The following is a 25,848-nucleotide window of genomic DNA, read 5'->3' on the forward strand; positions in this document are numbered from 1 at the left end:
TAATATATTAGTTCAAATATTACTAATGAGGCCCTCTATTGTAGAAACGATCTTTGTTCTACGACAATCGTCAGTCGGTATGGGAAAACAAAATATTTGTTTATTTATTCAAATTTCATAGGCAATGTCATATGATTATAGACAAGGAAGATAAGAAAATAAATATAAAGAGTAGCCACTTTACATTTCAGTTAAATTTGCTCATGATTTGGTCTTTTCGTGGTAAATAGTGCCAAAATATAATATGCAGCTACCAGTAATTGTATCTACAATGATATAACTCAATCTGTTTTTCTCATCATTATTGCAGTGAATTGTCGTATGAAAGGCGTATGGCCTTTCTGAATAAAAACTGTTAAATTTAAACCAGACAAAACAGGTGAAAACTAGAATCTTTGAAAAGAGAAACAAGGGTAGTATTTTGATAGGGGTTTCACTGAAAAAATTAAGTTCACAGCGAAGCATTCTTGCTTAGTCTGTTCCTACAAATAGAACAGAAGGCTATAAGGACCAACCGTATTCCGTTATATATGTTGCTTCTGTTTCATCGTTTCATACATTGTCCTTTCATCATGCCGGGTTACTATCTTTAGATACAAAAAAATCACCCCAAAAAGCTATTTTTATTCATTAAAAACAACAACAAGGAAAAGATTTATTAAAGGTAACAGTAAGTGTTATCTGAAATATTTATATTCTATTATCCCCTTTATTTGGAGTGGGAGTGTCACATCATCATTCAACATCGGCTTCACAAATGGGATGTGCCCGACGGGTACAAACACAAAACAAGATATGGTAAATAATCTAACTGAATATTATGTAAAAACTAGAGGTGAGTTTTAAGATAATAAGTTAAGGATTACTTCAGATACTAAAATGAGTTGTTTCTTTCGTTTATTTAACGTCTGCTTCACAGAAAGTGAATTTTATTTAAAAAAGGTAAGTAAAAACTAAATGAATAAAATATAATGTTGTTTGTATAAAAGCACTGAAAGATGGCGTCAGTTTGGAATGAAGACTATTGCACACCATGGAATTAACTTCTCGCGCGTAACATATCACGTGACTGCTCGCTATGTCACGTGGTAGGTCATTGGTGCTATATGACACGTTCTCCTCAGCGGCAGAGTATACCCTGATTGGTATGCTTCAACAATCATCACATTCCTGTGTTTGCCCAGCTGCCTGCTCAAGTTGCCATTCATCGTAGATTAAGAAACTGGTCAAGTTTCTGGAGAGGGCCGGATTAACAACTGAATAAGTAAGTAATCATTTTACTTCTCCCATGTAGATGTTATGTTGCGTAGAAGATATTGATTAATGAAAGCTGAAAACAATGTCTTGTTTGACGATATGATGTAGATTAGATGGCAATGCGTTACATGTAAACAGCTTTTCTTTGCGATTTTTCAAACAGATTTAGAAGTTGCTTTCATACCATACGAAACTACTGTCTAAGTTGTCGAAAGTGAATGTGAGTCGAGAGTATGTTAATTTCTGAAATGTCTCAGTACAACTCCGGCTATACCACTCCCAGATAAAATATTTAATTAGTTTAGTGTCCTTGATACCATTTCACGACTGCGAGGTAGGTTTTTCATAACGAGAATACGACATTGGGTATGTCCGTAGTTGACGAGAACGTCTTTTGAACTATGATATATTAAAAATATCATAGTCGTACATAGACGGCACAATTTCACCAATAGCGAGAACCAATAAAGACTTATGCGTAAAATGTTATGATAAGATACACGTGAGGGTAATCGGAATTCAAAAGATGAATATGTTGACAATCTTCAGATAACCGTCACTTTAGAAAGTGTGAAATTCAAATATCATTCTTCCATAATGAAAGCTATCACTCTAGAAAGAGATAAAACTGCCAACCATTAATTGCCGACCTGAGCATTATGCCAAATCTTTTCTTCTTGATACAGGGAAATTATAAAACTGTAACTAGTTCGCAACCAGTTATTATAGATCTTAACTTTACTGTAATTTCCATGCACTAAAACAGAATTGGATCCGTTGTGTTCATCAAGCATTCAGATATAAATCTTACACATGACCAGTTACATAACTAAACCCGAGTCTGAGGCGAGCATGCACTAGAGAAATATTGAACTGTAGAATGGGGTATTGATTATATTTCGAAAACTTACCGTTTTAATGTCTGTTAATTCGTTTAGGGTTCTGTTAGATAATAGAGTGACGCCTCTTGACTCGTTTTTAGTTATCTTACTACAAATAAATGTGAACGGTTCATATATGAATACAGTGTCAATATACTTCTTGTTCCAATAAGAGTGATGTTGGAAACACTATATACGACTCACAATGACAAATCCAATGACTATTTATCTATAAGTATTCTGGCAACTTCAACAATAGATCGTGTTATTTTGGAAACAAAACTACTTTGTTTTTAATTGAGAGAATATATAATTATGTGAACATAGTGAGAATTGCGTATGAACTCTTTGCTTTCAACGATGATAATATGAAAGGGGTGGGATTTTGTACAAGAACGCCACGAAACAAACGACAGTTGAAAGCAACAAACGCAGCATTAAAAACCTTTCATACTAGATTTATATGTGAAATTAAGCATTATTTCGCGGTCCATAACCAATTTAATTGCATTTCACACCGAAATATTAATTATTCATTATTTGTTAAGTCCACTTAGATTTGATGGTATAAATGTTCGAAGTATTTTACCGACTGATGTTATATTGATACTTTCGTACGAGACAACTTACACTCCTTTGATACCTCTGATTCAGTTTGACTGACCACATCAGAATCCAGAACAGGCTAACATCATGGTAGAACCAATATGATTAACCTAAAAGTGTATGGATTCACGTTTTTATTGTTATCGTATAAGGACGTGACGAAGCTATGGCTTGAGCATTACATCAATTTTTATTTAATGAATTATTGCTTTTTGAAAGGCTGTATAAGTTTATCATTATATAACTGGCACAGAAACTCGATCTCTGTAAACACTATCACCATGAATACGTATTTGGTCGCAAGTGTTTATTGTATGGAATGACATTAAGATGTGGCATGTGACTTTACTGCATTTAAACCAAACCTTTCGTCCAGTTCTTCGTCAGTAAATTGTACCTGCATATTCTGCTATAGAAATAGTAAACCATAGAAATAGTGCTTACTAGTTTTTAACATGTATATTTAAGACAGTGGCATCCTTACACTGCAAACACGAAAACGTCGGTTTTTTTCCGCTTATGGTCATTGGACGGAAAAACGACGTTATTTGGACGTTTTCAAACCATCGTTTTTCCGTCCAAATAACGTCGTTATTTGACATCGGAATTTACTGGGAGAGAACGATAGCGTTAAGCTCCTCCCTTTCTTGATTGACATTGTCAATCAAGCAACAGCGTCTACCGGTATTTCTACTTCTCAGATTTCATTGGTCAGTCTCCGCGTGTTAGATTACAGGCCCGCGTTTGACGCTGCACTCGAAGCGCTTAGCGGAAGTACTGAAATCAATCGTTCTGCGCATGCGGATTACTTAATGCCTTGACCAAATTTTCCGTTCTGTGCATGCGCGACTTCGCGTATTGTTTCCTAGATTTAATGTCACCACTATTTGACAATGGTTCATAAACTCAGTCACGTGAAGGTTCGGAATCGTAACGAGTAACTCCATTTAAATTAAAGAGGAGCCCCAGTGATATGGGAGATTCCAAGATGAAACTATTCTATGGCTATCTAGGCTGCCGCCCAAACCGATCTAAACGGGACCCGATAGCTTATTGTATGCTATATAGTCATATGGAAGTGGACAAGAACTATACATTTTATTCCGGCCGATTGTTCTTGCATTTACTTATAAGTCAGGAAAATGGACTTAAAAGGGGAGTTGTTGAATGTAATTATTTTAATTATTAAATGTTGCCTATACACTAATCTGGACGAACTTCTCATTGTTCTGTTTATGTCATCCTATATACTATTAGTATGTTACCGTTCTAAAGTCAACCTCTCACATAACATTATATTGTTCACAGTATCAAAGTTTAATCAACAATATCAAGAGCAGCGATTTAAACCACTGAAACACCCAAACACAAGGCTGTTATCAAGCGCTAGTGCAGACGTGATGCATCAGAAAAACTGTATCGTAATGTCTTCAGAAATTCAATTATACTACGAGATAGTACGGCTAACGCTGACTCACCGTCGGAACAAAGACAATATCGCTAATACAGATACATATATAACGTATTTGAATGTTAATACTAAAGAAAAACAATCATTATTTTTGCAGTGACGATATAACACGTATACACGTTTATTGTTAACTTTCATCAGTTTTGCTCTTCATTTTAATAACTTTGTTTTCACATATATATGTAGCAATACCCGACAAGCATGTCATACATAATTATGGGGCAGTTTTCAATCTTGTACTGACTTACTCTGGTGTTAATGAGCGCAGTTTATTGGCTTGTGTGTAAAACCCCGTTTTTCTGGTAATCCTATTATTACTTAGTTTATTTCTATCTAATGACACCCTGTTCTCTGGATCATGGCTCCGTGACTATCCATAACAATTAAGATGAACATTCAGTTCAAGTAAATGAATGAGTTTGTTTTGACGCTACAGTCAGTCAAAAAACCAATGCTGTGAGGTTTGATAACACTTCTACCAGGTCGAACATCGTGGATCCTCATTTTCGGCCTAAAGAGAATCATAGTTCATATGCTAATCCATCTGCGAATACCCCCCCACTCAAGATGACCTTACTTGTTGCTAAATCTATCATCTATCCCCCCAATATCACCCCCCACGCCCCCGCCCCCACCCCCCACACGCACGCACGCACGTCCACACGCACGCACACACGCACGCACGCACGCACGCACGCACGCACACACACACACACACAAACAACTGACCTAAATAACCTGGATAGGAAATACTGCTGATAGCCTCTGGTCAACTCAGCCGCGCCACCGCAGAATGTTCGTCCAACTCTGCAGGGGGCATTCTCAGTGGCTTCAAACGCGCTGAAATGTTTTCGCCTTGCATCCAAGATGGTGGACAAGTGAAATCGTATGAAATTTGGCTATTTTAGGTCCTATCTCTTTTTTGATTACACAATAAAGTCAATTCATAGTTACACGGTTGTGAAGAAGCTTACAACTTTATAAGACTTATTCATCTCATTCCAAAAAAGCTACTCGCGCTCACATAAAGTTGTAGTTATTATGTCACTGTTTTATTTCTTTAAAAATATATTACATGTTCAACAATATCAATTAAGATGAACATTCAATTTCCGATATAAGTAAATGGAAAGTGTGTTTTACGCCACAATCAGTCAAAGACCAACGTTGTCCGGTCTGATGACACAAAATCTACCAGGTAGCGCGTTGAGTACAACCTATCCCCATTGAAGTCTCCACTGTGGGTATTCCTGAGGACGAAAAGGCCCCATGTACCTAGGAATTTCATCAATACATTCATGCGCGGCATTCTCTGCCTAAAGAAGATCATATTGTTAACATGCTAATCCAACTCGAACTACCATCCCGCTCAAGATAAATGTTTTATGTAACATCCAACAGGCCCACATTTACGCACGCACGCACGCACGCACGCACACACACATATTTGGATTTACCAATCCCTGAATTGAGAAGACGTGCGTTACGAAGCTCCTCCAAGTCATCATCAATATCCGTATATGTCTGTGATATCATTACCCTTCCAAAGCCGAATATACATTTATTGTGTTTTCTTGACAACAAATGTTATAATTGGGATAACACTTTCTGAGTAAAGTACAGATTCTCGTACTTTCTTGGGTTGAGTCCCGTCCGGGATTTGAACCCACACTGTGAGTGAGGCACCCAATCGCCAGAACACAAAGTTGGCGATCTAACCCAGCCACCGAACCAAAAATGTTAGTCCAGATGACGTATACTTTGTGTACTCCTCTGACAAGAGACAAATGGCACGGCTTCTATGACCGAAAGCTTTGAACCAAAATGCCTTTAAGAAAGTGATCAACAGTAACACACATTATATTTGGATACCACTTTCTCAGTAAACTACATATTTTTAGGGTGGAGATAATAGACGTTGATGGTTGATTATCAATGGACTAATTAAAGCCAAAACTTAACTTATGAATGATTGGTAATGGGAAATGGACAATGGGCAAACGGGAGGCGGGGTAATCAGCGCCATGCCAGTTATCTGTTGGCTTCCCTTGTTGCGTTCCCTTCTTTGCTATCGTTTTACTTTTGTTGTTCTTACAGGTACAAATATATGTTCTCTGCCTCATAGCATTTAATAATATGCACCTGATGAAGGAGAATGTATATATTCCGAAACGCAGTGTTCCTCCGTTGACATCCATAAATATATTTCCTTGTGTGTATCAGTTCTTAATGCCCTTAAAAGACTCAATCTAGCTTTGTTTTTAAATGTGGTGATATGTGCGTACAATATAATATGGTCATGCCTATATACATTTGGGTCTTTGTCTACATAAGCATTTAGACATACAATTTAGAGCTAAGGACATTGCAAATTCTGCAGTCATGAAGTACACGTCATAGCAAGCTGTGATCTTTATTCATACTTTAGATATTCGTAATGGAGATCTGTAACTGAAATTTACCGTAATCTTCCGCAACTCTCACCTCCTGACCAGTTGAACGTCTTAGTGCATTCAGATGCCATTGTAAAATTCCAGGCTGCCCCTCTTTCTGTGATGTTTTGACGGATGAAATCTATTGCGTTATAATCTCTGTTTGCTGATATATAATATGTACATGTTGTAAAATATTTACGATATTTTAAACGTGTAATTCGATGCATATGCAATGCAATGTGAACATAAGTGCAGATGCACGAAGGCGGTTATAGTCATAGTTATACTGCGATGGATGTAGGGGAATGGTAGAGGGGTGTATGTATGTATGAAAGCACGAATACCGATACATGAGGGCGGATATAGTTATAGTTCGATGGATGTTGGGGAATGGTGGGAGGATGGATTATGTATGAAAGCATGTGCATGGATCCATGTTGGCTGACGTAGACATAATGGTGGGGAAAGAAGAATGTGATGTGGGTGGGGGTGTGTGCGAGTGTGCGTGCGTGCATGCGTGCATGCGTTGTGATACGAGGGTTGGCGAACATGTTGTCAGATGATTGTGTGAGTAAGTTAAGTGATTGAGGATGTGGCAGGTATGAGTATTGATACATGCAGACTTGGGGTTGTGGGACTGGGTGTGCCTGTACTGAGGTATTTCGTTTCACTCACTTATAGTGTTTTCTTTCACTCAAATACTGTTTTACGCATTTTAATGACTGAAACTGTAGTGACTCAAAGGTCATACTGGCCGGGCATTCAACATATCTACCCCAACTACATACGTAGCCATTTTTATGGTGTACAATTCTTCTTCTACCTCACACACACACACATACACACACACACACACACACACACACACACACACACACACACACACACACACACACACACACACACACACACACACACACACACACACACACACACAAAATACTAAAAGTATATTTAACAAAACGGATATTCCGTCACTTTAGAAATAGTTATCAATAAACATTTATCTGTTCATTGACCTCTTTATGCTGTAGGCATATAGGTACTTCCCACATGAACGGATGATGTGTATGTTTATTAATGTAACAGGTTTAGATGTATTGTCTATCTTATGTACAAACTACTAATTTGTTACTATCTTTTTCAGGAATCATGGCCTCCTTTATGAAGAGAAAACGCTGTGAAGACTGTGGAAACTCTTTTTCCTCTTCTTCTAATTACAAGCGACACAAAGGCACTTGTCCGAGTACAGAACCTGAACCTGCATCTCAAGACAGCTCTGACGATGATGAAGAGGTATACTTTGATGAAGATGAGATTGACGATCTGCTTCAGAGTTTTCAACCGAGAAAACCTCAGCAAGCTGAATCCTCTCAACCTGCCTCACCGGAAGTGAAACCATTTTTTAAGGCACTCATCTTATGGACATGTTTCTTCCTCTGCATTTGGCAGTCTGTATTTTATATTTCCTCAAATGCCATCGCATTCCTTCTGAAATACCTTCATGCCCTTCTCGCCGTTGCCGCTCAGCATTACAAGTTCCTTGCTGTTGTAGTACCGATGTTCCCAAGTACTATTTTCCTGCTCAAGAAATTACTCAGAATTGACGACAATAACTTTTTCCACTATGTTGTATGCCCAGCATGCTGTAGCATATATAGATATTCTGACTGTATTTCTGTTTTCGAAGGAGAAGAAGTCAGTATGACTTGTTCAAACGTCTCCCAACCTAATCACCCAATGAGACATTATCGCCAGCCTTGTGGTGCACAACTGTTACAAAGTATGACCCTTTCCTCTGGCAAGAAGAAGCTTGTACCACATAAGAACTATTATTTTAAATCTCTGAAAGATTCACTTTTTAACTTTTTGTCAAGACCAGGTTTTGAGGAGAAATGTGAACAATGGCGTGACAGGGTCGTTAGTGATGGTACTTTGCATGACGTGTATGATGGTCGTATCTGGAAGAGCTTCAGTGGGACATATTTGAAGAAGAAGAGAAACTATGGCCTTATGCTTAATTTAGACTGGTTTCAGCCATTCAAACACGTCAAATACTCTGTAGGTGTAATGTATTTAGTCATCCTCAATCTACCTCGAGAAGAACGTTACAAACGTGAGAATGTTATCATTGTTGGTATTATACCGCACATGAAGAAAGAACCCCCTACAAACAGTTTTGTACAACCTTTAGTTGATGAGCTTCTTGAAGCATGGACAGTAGGTTTTTCATTCAACTCTAAGATATTTCGCTTGGCCTTAATGTGCATTGGATGTGATATCCCTGCTTGCCGAAAGTTATGTGGCTTTCTGGGACATGCAGCCGTCAAAGGGTGTTCTCGGTGCAAGAAGTCTTTTCCTGGTGAATTCGGCAAAAGAGACTACAGTGGTTTTGACAGAACTCAGTGGATACCTCGCACCCATGAACAGCATATACGAGAAATCAGACACATCACAAGTGCCAGAACCAAGACAGATAGAGAAGCACTTGCGAGTTCGTATGGAACAAGATACTCCGTCTTGTCTGAGCTGCCATACCTTGATCTGATCAAAATGTCTGTTGTGGACCCTATGCACAATTTGTTTCTGGGGACATCAAAACATATGTTGCATGTATGGAGAGACACTGGTGTACTAACTGCCAAGAACTTAGACACTATCCAAGCAAAGGTGGATGCAGTTAACTGTCCAAGTGACATTGGTCGCATCCCACATAAGATTTCCTCCGGTTTTGCAGGGTTTAGTGCAGACCAGTTTAAAAACTGGACGTTACTGTTTTCTGTGTATGCACTGAAGGATGTTATTTCTGATGATCATTTAGAATGTTGGCGAAATTTTGTATTGGCCTGTAGATATTTGTGTTGCCGAGTATTAACTGAAAATGACATAAAAATGGCAGATTTATTACTGATGCGCTTCTGTGAGAATTTTGAGCGATTATATGGCCGTGACAGAGTTACCCCTAACATGCACTTGCATGGTCATCTGATTGAGTGTGTTCAGGACTTTGGACCCATTTACTCGTTTTGGCTGTTCAGTTTTGAACGGTTTAATGGTATGCTGGGCGACTACACAACTAACAAGAAAAGCGTAGAACTGCAGCTGATGAGACGTTTCGTAAGCCATTCTCATCTCCTTGGATTGGTCTTAGATGACGAGTTTCACTTTGGAGACACCCTTGAGCCGATCATCGCCACTGTTACAGCTAACATTAAAGTGGGTACTCTTGGCAAGATTAATTCAAGTGAATGCTTGCAGCTCCGACAGATGTCATCCCGACTTCATCACATTGAAAACCTTCAGTGGACTGACATTGACAGGTTCATTTTTTCAAAATATAAAGTCCGTGGCCTCACTGAAAATGATGAATACTCCCTTCAAGAAATGTACAGAGCCCTCTATGGCGAAACAGTCGAGACTTTGCCGGCCGTTAGGGAAATAAAAACTCTATACCTTGGATCAGAAGTCTTTGGATCTGCCAAGTCTCAAAGTGTGAGATCTTCTTACATCACTGCCTACTGGACAGACGGGGACGGGAAAATTGGTTGGGGGGTTTCTCCGAGACCTGGAAAGGTATTGAGATACCTTCAGCACTCAGCAAGAGTTGACGGCATAGAGAAGAGACACATCCTTGCAAAAGTTCAATGGTATCGGGAACTTGAAGATAAACTAAAAAAACATTGTGGCCGACCAGTGGAAGCCTGGCACTCTTCCATGTATGTTGACTCTGGTCCATCTTCGTTTATGCCCATTCAACGAATTAAGGGTAAATTCGTCAAAATTGAGGGACAAATAGGTACCAGGACAGTTACATTTGTGTCACCAAGGGACAGATTTGTGTGTGTGTAATTTATTGGTTTATTGTTGTTGTAAAGTTTTGCTTTAAATAGAAATTTTAATTGTACATTCTATATTTTAGTTCTTGTATGTGTATTATTGTAGATATAATTGTATACATGTATGATCATTACCCAGTGATGTGCCCAAGTGTTATTTATTGTACATATACCTTGAACTATGACATGATATCCTGAATATAAATTCACGTTCATCCTGTGTTTTGTATTTTTGTTATTTCTGCATGGCTTGGTGAAATGTAAGATTTGGAATGAACACCTCGACAGCAGTTTAGTTATAATGCTATCAATTTATGGATTAGTTCTGAGAAACAGAGAGGGAAACAGCCATATATAACAGGGTACCAATCCGGTGTTCAATCGCATCGCCATGTCTGATAAAGGTATATTCGATTTGTAAAATAGCACTAGTAAAACCACGATGCCTCTCTTGTGGTGGTGTACATCCTGTGATAAATTTCAAATCATTTATGGTGCTAAGTTCATATTACAAAATATTTGAACAAAGCGCAACAACAAACTGAGAACCAGAAGAAGCACCAGTAGAAACATAATTCTTAATTTATTGAGGCTTACATCTTTTATGTGAGCTTGTTAAACAACCAAGAGAAATTCACTGTACTACGCTATATACAAATTAAATAAAAAATCTACCCTCAGTGACCTTTATTTTGCATCTTTGAAATAAAATCATGATGTGTTGCGATATCTAAATATTGCCAAAATATATGATGGCCATAAGTATGATACACTTATGTAACGTATTACAGATGAAATGTTTTCATCGACAAATGAGCTTGGTGACATAAAATCAAATATGTAGACATATAAGTCCACCATGTTCCGTTATACAAGCCTACGAACTGAAAGAAGCGGCAATAAAACCATGATGTGTTGCCAACACATCCTAACATTTGAAAAGTATCTAATGGGGTATTTTATGAAAGCATTCGTTTGAAGCTTTAAGCCAAAGATGCACTTGAAAGAGTGCATTACCGACGTAATAATAATCTCAAGTGCACACAAGTTGAAGAAGCGGCAGTAAATTCTTGATGTGTTGCACCGTCAAATACATTTATAAACAGTATTATGTATTCAACTAAAGCGTTGGGATAGAATATTGCAGCAAATCCACTTTGGAAACGATCTGAACAGCTTAACCAGCAGACAGAAGAAGCAGACATAAAATCACCTATGTATTCAAACATTTCCAAACAAATCCAAACAAATCCAAACATTTCCAAACATTTCCAAGCTTGGAAATATGACCTTTCCAAATTTTGGAATGGTCATATTTCCAATTGGAATGACGGTATTTCCAAGTTTTGGAAATGTTGGAATGGATGATATTTTGTCCAGTGTATTATGTGTCGATTTGCGTTAAGTAGGCAGCATATTTATACTCGAAACTACGTAACGTTGTGGGAAGACTGTCAGCCCCCTGCATCATTAATGTGAAGGGCGGCAATATAACCTGACTACAGTTGACAACGGCGTTAAATACTGCTCCCATACACACACAGCAAGGTAGAGTGCCACTGGTGTTATGTGCTTAAAGGGAAATAACTCTTTATGGCATGACTCCATAACTCACCTTTCAATTCATGTTCAGGAAATGATATTCACTCTTTATTATATGATCGTGCATCTTTTCACATATGCCATTATATGCCAACATTGGTCAACTATAAAACAGAACAACGACTGTTACATTATTAATCGAGCCATTTAGAATAGATATAGAAATGAAATTTTAACGACGCTAGTTCCATAATCTTAAGAAATATGTGCAAAAAACATTCAGTTGTAGGACTCCAGGAGCTACACCTGAATAACATGCGACATTTGCTCTGACATATAATGGATAGAAAGAATAATTGTTGATGTAAACGTCACACTTCTTCAGGGATGTAACATGTTTAGTATTACCACAGAGCACATGTCACCAGTTAGTTGAATGAATACAACCAGCTAGGCCAGCGAGATAAGTGCACTCTTGTCTCCAGTGTGTGTAGATACTTGATCCGTCCTTCAAATGCCAAAATGAGATATACGACAGTAATGTTGATATTCATGTTCGAAATGAACCTAAAAATCTAAATATCGTATTCGACGTAATCAGCGCCCAGGGCGCTCTCAAAATTAGAGAAAGGGGGCACTTATTGAAATATAATTTTGATGAAAGAGTTGTGAGATCGTAAATTTATGCTGACAGCCTCAAATGATACAAAAGAAAAGTCTGAGCGTATTATACACGACAGATATATTTTCCAAGAATTTAACTGCCCATAATTAAGGGTGCATATAACACACGAGTGCGTAATCTACACGAATAAGTGAGTTCTGTATACATTGCTCAATTGGAAGGGGTGCTAATTGGGATTGTTCACTAGCCAATATATTAGCAAATATCGCCCTGTGAGCTTATTAGAGCGGAGCGCTTATTACGTCGAATACGGTAAGGGTTTTTGACGCAGTGGTATTTCAATCTGTGCCGGAAGTATTTGTATTCAGACGGACTCTGTCGCGCGGATGAAATGAAAGACAACAAACAACCTGCTATAGAAACACATCAACAACGATCTATATGCCGCGTATAAAACAAATATGAACTGGAAAAAGTTGCTATTCCCGGGGATACCACGACTCTTTTATTACGTCACAGTGATACACAGATATAGATGGCTGTCCCTGTTACCACCAGTCACCGACTTGACAACGTTGCATACTGAATCTGACCACAATTAGAATACGCAGTACAAATTGGGCTTGTGCAGCAATGGTTAACAGTCACATTGTCATTGTCGAGTGATAACTACACGTACTTGTTTCGCCAATATGCCAATACTATATTAAAATAAGGCCTCAGTAACTCATCCTTATCACAAAAGGATGGCGTGATATGGGACTCTGTTCTAACTAGTTTGCTTGCTCTGGGTTGTTTTTTGTACAGGCTGTCAAGTCGAGTTGAATAATGGCTGACATGGGGCATTTCTGGAAACTGATTGAGTGAGTGAGTATAGTTTGACGCCACATTTAGCAATATTCCAGCAATATCACGGCGGGGGAACCTGAAATGGGTTTCACACATTGTACCCATGTTGGGAATCGAACCCGGGAATTTTGGAGTGACGAGCGAACCCTTTAACCACTAGGCTACCCTACCACCCCGAAAACTGACGCATGAATCAAGACGTCATATATCGATATCTTAAACACTGTGTGTACAGTCGTGCGGTAAACAACAACACATGCTTGCACAGAAATATAGATTGAAAAAGACATAGCATCGCAACTGTGGGACGTATTTGTATTTGACACACATTGAATGTTAAAAGTGAACAATTAACTTCATACACACGTTCAAACTTCACAACGCTCCCCTTGGATCAAATCAAATTTTCTGAGAAAGAACTTCACACTAATCTTGAACATGCAGAAAGACAATTTCAGTGTTCACAATCTGTATTTCAACTCTGCACCTCCGTCGAATTATCATAGTTAACAAAAGGTCAATATATTTACATTTTGTTTTATGTAAGCTCTAAGCTTAGTGGCTTGGGTTAGAAACTATTTCAGTTGTGTGACGCTGTGGGAAAATTCCTGACGTGCACTCGAAAACTATCACTATTCTAGACTGAAACCTACCACTCAACCAGAAGTAAAGTGAATGGGTATTTATTGTGCAGCTATTCGCGGGTGAGCAGATGTAGCTGTTGTGTAAGGAAGAAAATCGTACCCAGGTATTAAAAGGGCATGTGTGTTTGTTTGGGTTGTTAAACAACGAACTCAGAATTATCCCAGTGGCGTGACGGCGGTCTGTAAATAAACGATATTTAAGATATTCCTTCCGGAAGGTGATCCTAGAGTTATATATAACAGTTAGCTATTATAGGCATGTATACGTTTTGGATTCTGTGCTAGCGCGACAGGTGACGTCATGCCCTGTGCGATACCGCTGAATAAACTCCCTCCACGAAAACTCGAACTAAATATAAATTGTCAAAGAAAGAGAGTAACATGTCCATATTTGCCCCTGAAACAGATTCTACTTAGCGCAAAGTGCAAAATAGCCGTGAAAATTAGTGTTTGTTTGTTGTTTAACACCACACTTTCCAGCGGTCTATTAATAATAGTCTGGACCCGACAATCCATTGATTGGCATCATAAGCATCATACATGCATGTGACGGTGACGGCTACATGATGCAAGGACACTGACATTCCTTGACGCAGGTTTACATGCCGCAGGGTAACCACAAGGACACTGACATTCCTTGCCGCAGGTTTACATCCCGCAGGGTAACCACAAGGACACTGACATTCATTGCCGCAGGTTTACATGCCGCAGGGTAACCACAAGGACACTGACATTCCTTGACGCAGGTTTACATGCCGCAGGGTAACCACAAGGACACTGACATTCCTTGCCGCAGGTTTACATCCCGCAGGGTAACCATAAGGACACTGACATTCCTTGCCGCAGGTTAACATCCCGCAGGGTAACCACAAGGACACTGACATTCCTTGCCGCAGGTTTACATGCCGCAGGGTAACCACAAGGACACTGACATTCCTTGACGCAGGTTTACATGCTGCAGGGTAACCACAAGGACACTGACATTCCTTGCCGCAGGTTTACATCCCGCAGGGTAACCACAAGGACACTGACATTCCTTGCCGCAGGTTTATATGCCGCAGGGTAACCACAAGGACACTGACATTCCTTGCCGCAGGTTTACATGCCGCAGGGTAACCACAAGGACACTGACATTCTTTGCCGCAGGTTAACATGCCGCAGGGTAACCACAAGGACACTGACATTCATTGCCGCAGGTTAACATGCCGCAGGGTAACCACAAGGACACTGACATTCCTTGCCGCAGGTTTACATGCCGCAGGGTAACCACAAGGACACTGACATTCCTTGCCGCAGGTTTACATGCCGCAGGGTAACCACAAGGACACTGACATTCATTGCCGAAGGTTTACATGCCGCAGGGTAACCACAAGGACACTGACATTCCTTGCCGCAGGTTTACATCCCGCAGGGTAACCACAAGGACACTGACATTCCTTGCTGCAGGTTTACATGCCGCAGGGTAACCACAAGGACAATGACATTCCTTGCCGCAGGTTTACATGCTGCAGGGTAACCACAAGGACACTGACATTCCTTGCCGCCGGGTAACCACAAGGACACTGACATTCCTTGCCGCAGGTTAACATGCCGCAGGGTAACCACAAGGACAATGACATTCCTTGCCGCAGGTTAACATCCCGCAGGGTAACCACAAGGAAACTGACATTCATTGCCGCAGGCTTACATGCTGCAGGGTAACCACAAGGACACTGACAATCCTTGCCGCAGGTTTACATGCCGCAGGGTAACCACAAGGAAATTGTGCATTATTAAAACGAGTATCAAGTGTGATTCTTATTCCCTGTATGGGGGAATCAAATAGCGCATCTGAAAGCATTTAGACCACACAAATTCTGCAGGACACCACAGTAAGATCAACCTTATCTTGATATCGTTGTCTTCTTTACGTACAGCGCATGACAAGTGTGTCTGATGTTTCATGTATGGACATGTACAGGGTCATGTACTGTTATCTATTTCCTTTCAGAAGAACCATGACTGTGTTGCTTATTCTGTGTCTTTCATCTCTGGTTCTGTTTGCTGAAGGTAAAACGATAAACCATGTATTCTCCTATATCGAGGTCATTGCTTTAAATGGTCACACCATACCATATGTCACACCATATTATCCGTTATGTTTGTGTAATTTCAAGGAACGAAATTAATAATATTGATGATTAAATGATGTTGAATAAGATTACATTAAAATATTTTTGCATGCATGTCAAATGAGAAGAAGTAAAGATAGTTTCCAATCATTTTTAGGCGACCAGTGCAAAGACAACCAGCACTGTTCAGACTGTGACAGAACAGGAGATTGCCTCACAGACTGTGACTCTGGGTATTTTGATAGAAAATGCAGGTCCATGTGTAACAAGAACTGCAGAAAACGGTCATGTCGGTTGTCAAGCTCTGGCTCAGGTGTTTGCACTGAGGGTTGTGTCCCTGGATATCAAGGTCCTGGATGCAGCATACACTGTGGCAGTCCAGGAGGTACCTGTGTAGCATGTCCAGGTGGTTGTGATGGAGGATATTGTCAGCTGGCCTCCTCCTGTGTGTTTGGATGTGTAGACTCCTACTACGGGACTGACTGTAAGACTTGTTCAAGTGGATGTAAGTCCTGCAACAGGATGACATGATTGTGCAAGGAATGTCACCCTGAATATTTTGGTTCAAATTGTGCATATTCCTGTGATCACTGCCTAGGATCGTGTGCACATGGGTGCGCAGAGGGCTGTCTTCCTGAATTCTATGGCACTTTCTGCGACAAGAAGTGCAGTGAACAATGCGGACTGGACTCCAACATATCTACTAGCAAGCCTCTACAGACATCCAAGGCTGGTTTACGTGACAGAGACAGTGGGGATTGTATCCACGGGTGTGAAGAGGGCTGGCATGGCCAACAGTGCTCTTCACCATGCAGTCCTAACTGCGCCAATATACGATGCAAGTCTACAGGTGACTGTGTAGATGGTTGTGTACCTGGACACTTCGGCAGAGACTGTAAACCCTGCCCTGTCAACTGCCTTCACAGCATGTGCCACTCGGACAGCGGGAAGTGTACAGACGGATGTACACGTGACGTCTATGGTGGACTCTGCCAGCACACGTGTGAAGTGTGTCTTGATGGTGTCTGTGATCAGAAGACTGGTACCTGATCCATAGGCTGCCACCTGACTGGACGGAGGTGTGATTCTACATGTACGTTCAACTGTTCTGTAGCGGAATGCCTGAAAGTGGAACACTGCAACCAAGGTAACTATAATAGTACAATGCTACCTGTGGCTTAAATCTGTAATCGGTTCAGTTGAATGTGTAATATTATATTCCTATTTACCTATTTCTTTATATTTGGACACCAGCGGTATACAGATAGTCACCTCTCGACATCACTAATTCCATTGGTGGTAGGCAGCATGGTGTCAGTGAGGATCTGTTGCCGCAAGCGAGTAGCGATGCCAAGGTAAGGGTGAGGATGTGTAAATATCCATGAGAAATAATCACAGTAGGCTGCCCTTTCAATACCTTCTCTCATACGGACAGTACCACGTGGTGTTAGTATATGCAGGTAGATCAGACTGGACAGTCGAAGTGTTACAGCTATATTAGGGTTAAAATCATGCAACGGACAACATGAAATCTGACAATATAGGTTCAGGGGCTCGATGAGCCAGGTCACTCGTTGTAAACTACACATGTAGTCGGCTCCAATGAGAAGAAAATGTTTTGTCTATGCGATCTTATGTGACAAATATAACACAGTTACTGCATATATTCATAACGTTATCACTTCCTGGTAACAGTGTTTTTCCATCACTTGGCTTATGGGCCTCGGTTTATGAGTATCATCTCCGTATCCAAAATTACCAGGATCTGCGGCACCTCAGTCTGTCTTCCAATAGGAAACTGATACTCTGTGAAATACTGTTCCAAAATGGCACTCAAGTGTATCACTTTAAGGATATCTAATACCAAATGTCTGAAAAGAATGGTCGCATTGCATTACTTTTCAGATGGTCTAAATATCACAACTGCGTCCTTTAGTTGAGCAGGATCCGTAAAGTTGGTTCGAATCCCAGAATATGTCTGTTTCCGGTAAAAGGTATTTGTCTTGAATGTACCAATATCAGAAAAAGGTTATAGTGCTTATAGAGCTCATCTTTTTAAGGTTGTATGGTTGATACAATGTGGTAATAACTGATGGGGATTCTTGTAGAATGTTGACTAGAAATGCACCCAAACTAGTCATATGTTTGTTGTTAAACGCCACACTCAGCAATATTCTAGCTACATGATGGCGGTCTGGAAATAATCCAGTCTGGACCAGACAATCCAGTGATTGACAAGTCAGCGATCCTGAACACCCGATCCCGTCAGTCGCCTCTTACGACAAGCATAGTCGCCTTTTACGGCAAGTATAGGCTGCTGAAGACCTATTCTACCCCGGACTTTCAGGGTCCGGTTAACGTTGAAACCCATGTGACTTTAAGCTTTCTTCATTTCCAACAATGAACCTTGTTCGTAGCTGCATGCGATCCAGTTTACTCGCCCTATAACATATCTGGAGAAACAGCACAGCTGCCAGTTGGTTATCAATCAATTTTATTCAGTACTTAAAAGGCCACAGGCCTACAGTACAATGCGTATTTACATGTAGGTGACAAGGTTGTTATCTAATAATTCCGTTTCTATGTGACATCGCGTGATAAACATATGTTGACAGGTTACATAACATAGTATCATGAGATGAAGTTAAAAGATCTACAAACTTATGGACATTCGGGTGTACAGAGTAGAAAGATGGCAAATATTTATCACGTAAATGTTTGTAAGTTTGACATACCAGGAGAAAGTGAAACTCATCTTCAATTGAATTTGTGTTGCACAATGTGCATACTCTGTCTCTTCTATCAGTGTGTTTATATCTACCAGTCTCTATATACAGGTTGTGAGAGGAACATCTAAATCGTGCTAGTGCAATTCTAATTTTTTTAAACTCCAGTTTACAGAGCAACACCTCAATTTAAATATTCCTTTTCATGAGTCTATAATATGAACATTTATTTGATTTGGACATTAATTCTAACCTTTTTTGCAAATACATATTTTTTAGTCTCTAGGTGAGGGACATAAAAAAAGAGCGGTTCTAATTACACCACATTAACTATACCACACATATTGAAAACCTGTAATAAATAATAATTCTTTTACGTTTGTTACCCAATTTCGTTTTCCAGTACTGTCGTAGAGTTTTAACATTTCATAGCATTTTCTAGGGTTTCTATCATTAGTTGGTTATCACTCTCTGAGTTTCTAGGATCCTGCCCCACACTGAAGCACATGCAGCACGTGTGATGTTTCCACGCAATTACGTTTCCTTGGGCAAATGAATTTGTTCGGATTGTGCCTCTGTTCACCAAGCAGTGAATGGGTACCCGGTAGGATGAAACGGCAATGTGGATGTTAACCTTCGAGAGCCTAACAGACAGCTTGGGTTGTATACTCCCCAGGGAGCTGAGAATGATTGTTGAGTGCACACTGATCCATTGACCAGGGTAATAAATGTCTAAGCTCTTAGAACTTGCTTATGCATGGAGTACAGCGCTATATAAATGGAATGTAATTATTATTCATACATTTATAATATTGTCGGAATACAATGTAGGATATGTATGGAAAGGGTTCTGTCACTTTTAGTTAAATAGTTGCTCAATGTCACATGTAATCTAATGTAACAGTCCATGTCAGGTACTGGTTGTGACGGGTGATCGCTGTGGCCCTGTGTACACTGCTAATAAAGTCTTATTCACATAGCGCAGTATTCTGCATGTTGTGCCGGCATTTCGTTTCCCCAGCCAAGTATTGGGCATACACACTGTTTATTTTCTGTGATAAAACACTGAAAACAATCACAAGTTTCGTGTTAGCTAAACTATTTCTATTTCCGAGGTCATTTATCAGAAACACGACATGTTTTAGCCTAGATAGCTTGACGTAACCAGTGCCGTATTTCATTGCATCGAAAGTACAAATCATTATCCATTCTTGGATATTCCCCGTGTGTCGGTGAATGTCATTGCTATGTACGATACCGCAACTAATATAAATTCTAGGAAACATTGTTTTTATTTAATAGTCCGACTTAAATGCAATGTAACTATGATCAAGTACGTTAGTCCCCATGCTAGTCGGTAGAGATAACTACTGACTTGGTAGGTTGTCTATCATCACACCCCGACTATGTGGGGAGTCAGGTTACATCAGGTCCCCAGTAATCCATGCTGGACGGTAGAGATGACTACTGACTTGGTAGGTTGTCTATCATCACACCCCGACTACGGGGGAGTCAGGTTAAATCAGATCCCCAGTAATCCATGCTGGTCGGTAGAGATGACTACTGACTTGGTAGGTTGTCTATCATCACACCCCGACTACGGGGGAGTCAGGTTAAATCAGATCCCCAGTAATCCATGCTGGTCGGTAGAGATGACTACTGACTTGGTAGGTTGTCTATCATCACATCACGACTACGGGGGGAGTCAGGTTACATAAGATCCCCAGTAATCCATGCTGGACGGTAGAGATGACTACTGACTTGGTAGGTTGTCTATCATCACACCCCGACTACGGGGGAGTCAGGTTAAATCAGATCCCCAGTAATCCATGCTGGTCGGTAGAGATGACTACTGACTTGGTAGGTTGTCTATCATCACACCCCGACTACCGGGGGACTCAGGTTACATCAGGTCCCCAGTAATCTATGCTGGACGGTAGAGATAACTAGTGACTTGGCAGGTTGTCTATCATCACACACCGACTACGTGGGGAGTCAGGTTACATCAGGTCCCCAGTGATCTATGCTGATCGGTAGAGATAACTAGTGACTTGGTAGGTTGTCTATCATCACACCCCGACTACGTGGGACTCAGGTTACATCAGGTCCCCGGTAATCTTTGCTGATCGGTAAAGATGACTACGTGGGACGTTGCTCATAATATCAACCACTGACGTTTTTGACTCGTCTAATTACAGACGTGACAGACCCAATAATAGTAGAGAGAGTGACTGAGTATGGTTTTACGCCGCTTTTAGCAATATCCCAGGAATATCACGGTTGGGGACACCAGAAACAACAGTCAAAACAATCCGCACATAAACATGACTTGCATTCATGAACAAATAGACCATGGAGATATTTCTATCTGGCACATGCAAGAGCCTCATGCATTGACACTGTTATCTCTAGAACTGCAGGTACAAACCAGTTGTAGTGTAAATGCGCATATCACGAGGCCGTCACACACTGCATGTGAAGTGTTATATCACTTGGGAGGCGGTGCCCGACATTGTGGTTGACATGTACTGTGTTTGGATGATATCCATCAGCGCCAAGGTAAGGGATAGAACCTTCATTGTGACAAAAACATATAATGTGCAAGGTATTACGGTGTGACTGCCCGAAATGAATTAACTGTAAATATCAACGAAGACGTTGCGATATTTCTGAGTGGTTACAGTTCGTTTTCGACCGCCCACAAAGTGACATGTGACGTCATATACGTGCATTAGAGAATCAGTGTGTATCGGAGAGAAGGGGTCCTGATAGTGTTGGGGTAGGAGAGAGAGAGAGAGAGAGAGAGAGAGAGAGAGAGAGAGAGAGAGAGAGAGAGAGAGAGAGTAAGAGAGAGGCTTAAACTGCTCTCATCAATCCACAAACACCACAGTCTAGGGTATAAGATTTTGGAAACATTATCTATCATACAATGTCTTATATATTTTCAAAAGATGAATATTATGATGAATTCAAACAGGAATGTCAAATGTGGTTTCGGTGAACAGGACCCAGTTATATGCCTCATATTGTTTTGGAATGTAATAACAAACCAGAGCAAAGGAATTAAATGAAACACACATCATCTCACAAACCAAGAAAGCAAACACCAAACAAATATATGAAACAATTAAAAAAAGAAAAAAAAGTAACAAAGTTGGCAAAAAGTGATGAAAACCATTGTTGGTCAAGGGTAAAGATAAAAACAAAACGTCATTAAGTACTGATTGACGCAGTACACACGAGGTTACGTAAATAACTCCAACTGGGACATAAACTTCCTTAATGTCAACAGTGAGGCAATGTATGGACAGCAAGCAACATTCACACCAAAGAGGCGGGCAGACAGTAGTCCTTCAAACACATTATCTGCAGCACGTGACCTTCTCAGTTACATTGATCGATGTACACAGTCACATGCTGTATGCTAGAGCACCTAGACCCTTCCTGCCAGTGGCCACCAGAAAATAAGTTTTGATCTGATGTTGTTCAATATCCAAATCCTTGCACCGACTTATACACTTGAACGAGAAATATAAGAGATAAGTGAAACTGCCTCGTCGGTTTCATGTTCAGATATGTAGAGATTCAGAGTTACAAAACGGTCCACATGACTCCAGCAGTTGGTGTTTGCATTTTCCAACTTTTGAGATACAAGCAAGCATGTTCCTGCTACAAGCATGGGTGATAAAATGATGTCCAATGCAATTACCTATGTTGATTGTACCATTTGTTCCCGTGTTTGTTAAGGTGAACAATTGACTTTCCTTTGAATGAATGTGTTTGTGATGGATGCCATCGGTGGGGCAGGATACGCTCACTTTTTCGCGAATACCTGGTGTCATCACTGTTTCATAATGATTCTTAAACACATGCTTTTGATATAGTCGCAATCCTACAATGAACTTAACTTTTAGTAGAACTTTATGTTGAATTTGGAAAAAGGTTTTGTCGATTTTATTTACATTGCATCACTCATCAATTTGAGATACATATAGTTCTCTACTGTTTTGGACCGCTTGAGGTGGGAGCCGACAGATTAGATGAAGAAGCACCATTGACTGCACTATCTGAGTCTGGCGCAAAGCATTCAGCCAGGACAGACATGGCTGGGGCAGTTGCTTGTACCGATTCTTTTCGGCTTATCCCTGGTAGATGATACATGATGTCCACATCTTCGTCAAGGATTTCACAGTAGTCGGGCAATACCTGGTCGTCATGACTTGGTGCTTCACTTGGATTGATATCCTGTACTTTGTGATCTCTGTGGAAGCAAATAAATGCATAAGTCTGTCTGTTTGCTGTTCAACCCCATGATTAGTAATATTTCAGATATATGATGAGTCCTATCAATGTCTTGCCTGTACCAACAATTTTAAACGACTCGCATTCAGCCATGTCACTTAGAAAAGTTTCCTGATAAGCATTTGTTGTTGAAGACAAATTCTGAGCCAGAATCCCCATGGGAGAAGAACATAAGTACGTACACGAATGGTAAAGGTAACACGTTTAAAAAGAAGAAGTTTAAAGTGGATCAGATGTTAGTTAAAACCATGCACATATCTCTTGAGTTTAATTAAAATAGTCAATGATTATAAATGTTTAATGTACTTACTTGATAGTTATTAAATGTTTGCAGTAGAACAGTATTAGGGCCAACAGGATGGCCACAACAAAAAGTGAAAAGGCTGTTGATAATCCGATCTTCAAGTCGACAATGCCGCTGTCACTATCACCTGAAATGTAGAAGTTATGATAATTAGTTCTACTTATTAGAGTAAGAGAAGTTGTCACATGTTATTTATCAAACAACTGATGTCTTCTGCATAGCATTGCAATGTGGTATCAATGGTGAGATATATCCTGTGGAATCCTGATTTAAATGATAAATCTAAGGTATTACCTTGGTTGCAGTGTTCCATTCTCAGGCATTCCACAATAGAACAGTTGAATGTACAAGTAGAATCACACGTCCGTCCAGTCAGGTGGCAGCCTTTGGTGCAGGTACCAGTCTTCTGATCACAGACACCATCAAGACACACTTCACACGTGTGCTGGCAGAGTCCACCATAACAGCCACATGTACATCCGTCTGTACACTTCCCGCTGTCCGAGTGGCACATGTTGTGAAGGCAGTTGACAGGGCAGGGTTTACAGTCTCTGCCGAAGTGTCCAGGTACACGACCATCTACACATCACCTGTAGACATGCATCGTCTATTGGCGCAGTAAGGACTGCATGGTGAAGAGCACTGTTGACCATGCCAGCCCTCTTCACACCCGTGGCTACAATCTCCACTGTCTCTGTGGCAGTGACGTAAACCAGCCTTGGATGTCTGTAGAGGCTTGCTAGCAGAAATGTCGGAGTCCAGTCCGCATTGTTCACTGCACTTCTTGTCGCAGAAAGTGCCATAGAATCCAGGACGACAGTCATCTGCGCATCTATGTACACGATCCTAGGCAGTGATCACAGGAATATGCACAGTTCGGACCAAAATATTCAGGGTGACATTCCTTGCACAATCATGTCATCCTGTTGCAGGACTTACATCTACTTGAACAAGTCTTACAGTCAGTCCCGTAATAGGAGTCTACACATCTGGACACACAGGGGTAGCCCAGATGACAATTTCCTCCATCACACCCACCTGGACATGCTACACAGGTACCTCCTGGACTGTAACAACGTATGCTGCACCAAAGACCTTGATATCCAGGGACACAACCCTCAGTGCAAGCACCTGAGCCAGAGCTTGACAACTGGCATGAGCGGTTTCTGCAGTTCTTGTAACACATGGACCTGCATTTCCCATCAAAATAGCCAGTGTCACAGTCTGTGAGGCAATCTCCTGTACTTCTGTCACAGTCTGAGCAGTGCTGGTTGTCCTTGCACTGGTCGCCTAAAAAGGAAATAAGAGTGTTATACTTGTGTATTGAGAACAAACATTAATATACTGAACAACAAAAGTTCCTGTGACATTGAATAAGATTTCAACATTGCAAGTTATGTTTTTTACCAAATCTGAAAAACAAATCGGCTTACAAGAGATAAAAGACTCCTGTAAATGTTCAATGGTTTATTTTGCCATATTGACTTCAGAAAATGTGTGATTCGAAAAGAAACATGAACATGCCAAAATGTCAATTTGCAAATCAATCAACCTCTGGTTGCGATGCAAGCAACTCATCTTCGTCTCATGGAATGGACCAGGCGTCGCAGAAAGCCCTGTCCATATCTGCTGGAGCATGTTTCGAAGTTCCTGGAGTGTCTGAGGAACACGTGGTTCACGTGGAAGGCGCCGATCCATCTCATCCCACATGTGCTCGATTTGTGAGAGATCAGGGGAACGAGCCGGCGAGGGGATGACATTCACGTTGTTTTGTTGAAGGGAATCCTGAACAAGTCGAGCAATGTGAGGCTGGGCCTTTTCATGTTGAAAAGTAATGCCTGGGCCATGATACTAAAAAATGGTAGAACAATAGGGCCGATGAAGCGCTCTCTATTGAGATTTCCCCCTACCACTATCAAACAGGTCCTCTGTCTTGCTGTAACCCCACCCCCTACCATACCGCTGTCGCCTCCGAACCTCCTTCATGACACTATGATCGACGTAACGTTCACCTTGACGTAGGTTCACTTGAATCCGTCCATCGCTGTGGCTCAGGTGAAAACGAGACTCGTCAGTGCATAGAACTTGTCCCCACTGCATGGCCGTCCAGCGTAGACGCTGTCTGCAACACGGTGGTTTCCTGTCAAAATTGGACGTCTGTCGGGTCTTCTGGCGACAACCCCCGCACATGTGATGCGACGACCTATGGTTTGTGAAGATATTCGTCAAAGGCCAGGGATGCTGCTTGCAGTCACTGTT

General features: G+C 40.7%; 2 protein-coding genes across 2 annotated transcripts in view; both read left to right on the forward strand.

Annotated features, from left to right (window-relative positions):
- Nucleotides 1-1,133: 1,133 nt before the first annotated feature.
- Nucleotides 1,134-16,654, forward strand: LOC125379288. The gene is made up of 3 exons (XM_048395557.1): nt 1,134-1,264; nt 7,798-10,223; nt 16,415-16,654. The coding sequence occupies exons 2-3, from the start codon at nt 7,803-7,805 to the stop codon at nt 16,652-16,654; spliced, it is 2,661 nt and encodes an 886-aa protein (XP_048251514.1). The 5' UTR covers nt 1,134-1,264; nt 7,798-7,802.
- Nucleotides 16,655-21,406: 4,752 nt separating this feature from the next.
- The window catches only part of LOC124120995 (golgin IMH1-like), an 87,591-nt gene continuing 83,149 nt past the window's right edge, over nt 21,407-25,848 (forward strand). The window contains exon 1 of the mRNA XM_048395631.1: nt 21,407-21,542. The gene's annotated coding sequence lies outside the window, so the exon portion shown is untranslated. The remainder of the gene's footprint in view (nt 21,543-25,848) is intronic.

The sequence above is a fragment of the Haliotis rufescens genome, unplaced genomic scaffold, assembly GCF_023055435.1.
Source record: "Haliotis rufescens isolate VD_foot unplaced genomic scaffold, xgHalRufe1.0.p SCAF_14, whole genome shotgun sequence".
NCBI classification, from domain to species: Eukaryota; Metazoa; Mollusca; class Gastropoda; order Lepetellida; family Haliotidae; genus Haliotis; species Haliotis rufescens.

Bases quoted from the DNA above. Each gene is read 5' to 3' on its own strand.
- LOC125379288 (XM_048395557.1), top strand. From the start codon at position 7,803: ATGGCCTCCTTTATGAAGAGAAAACGCTGTGAAGACTGTGGAAACTCT. The intron at 10,224-16,414 runs GTATTGAGATAC...AATCATTTTTAG, and splicing joins TTTCTCCGAGACCTGGAAAG to GCGACCAGTGCAAAGACAAC.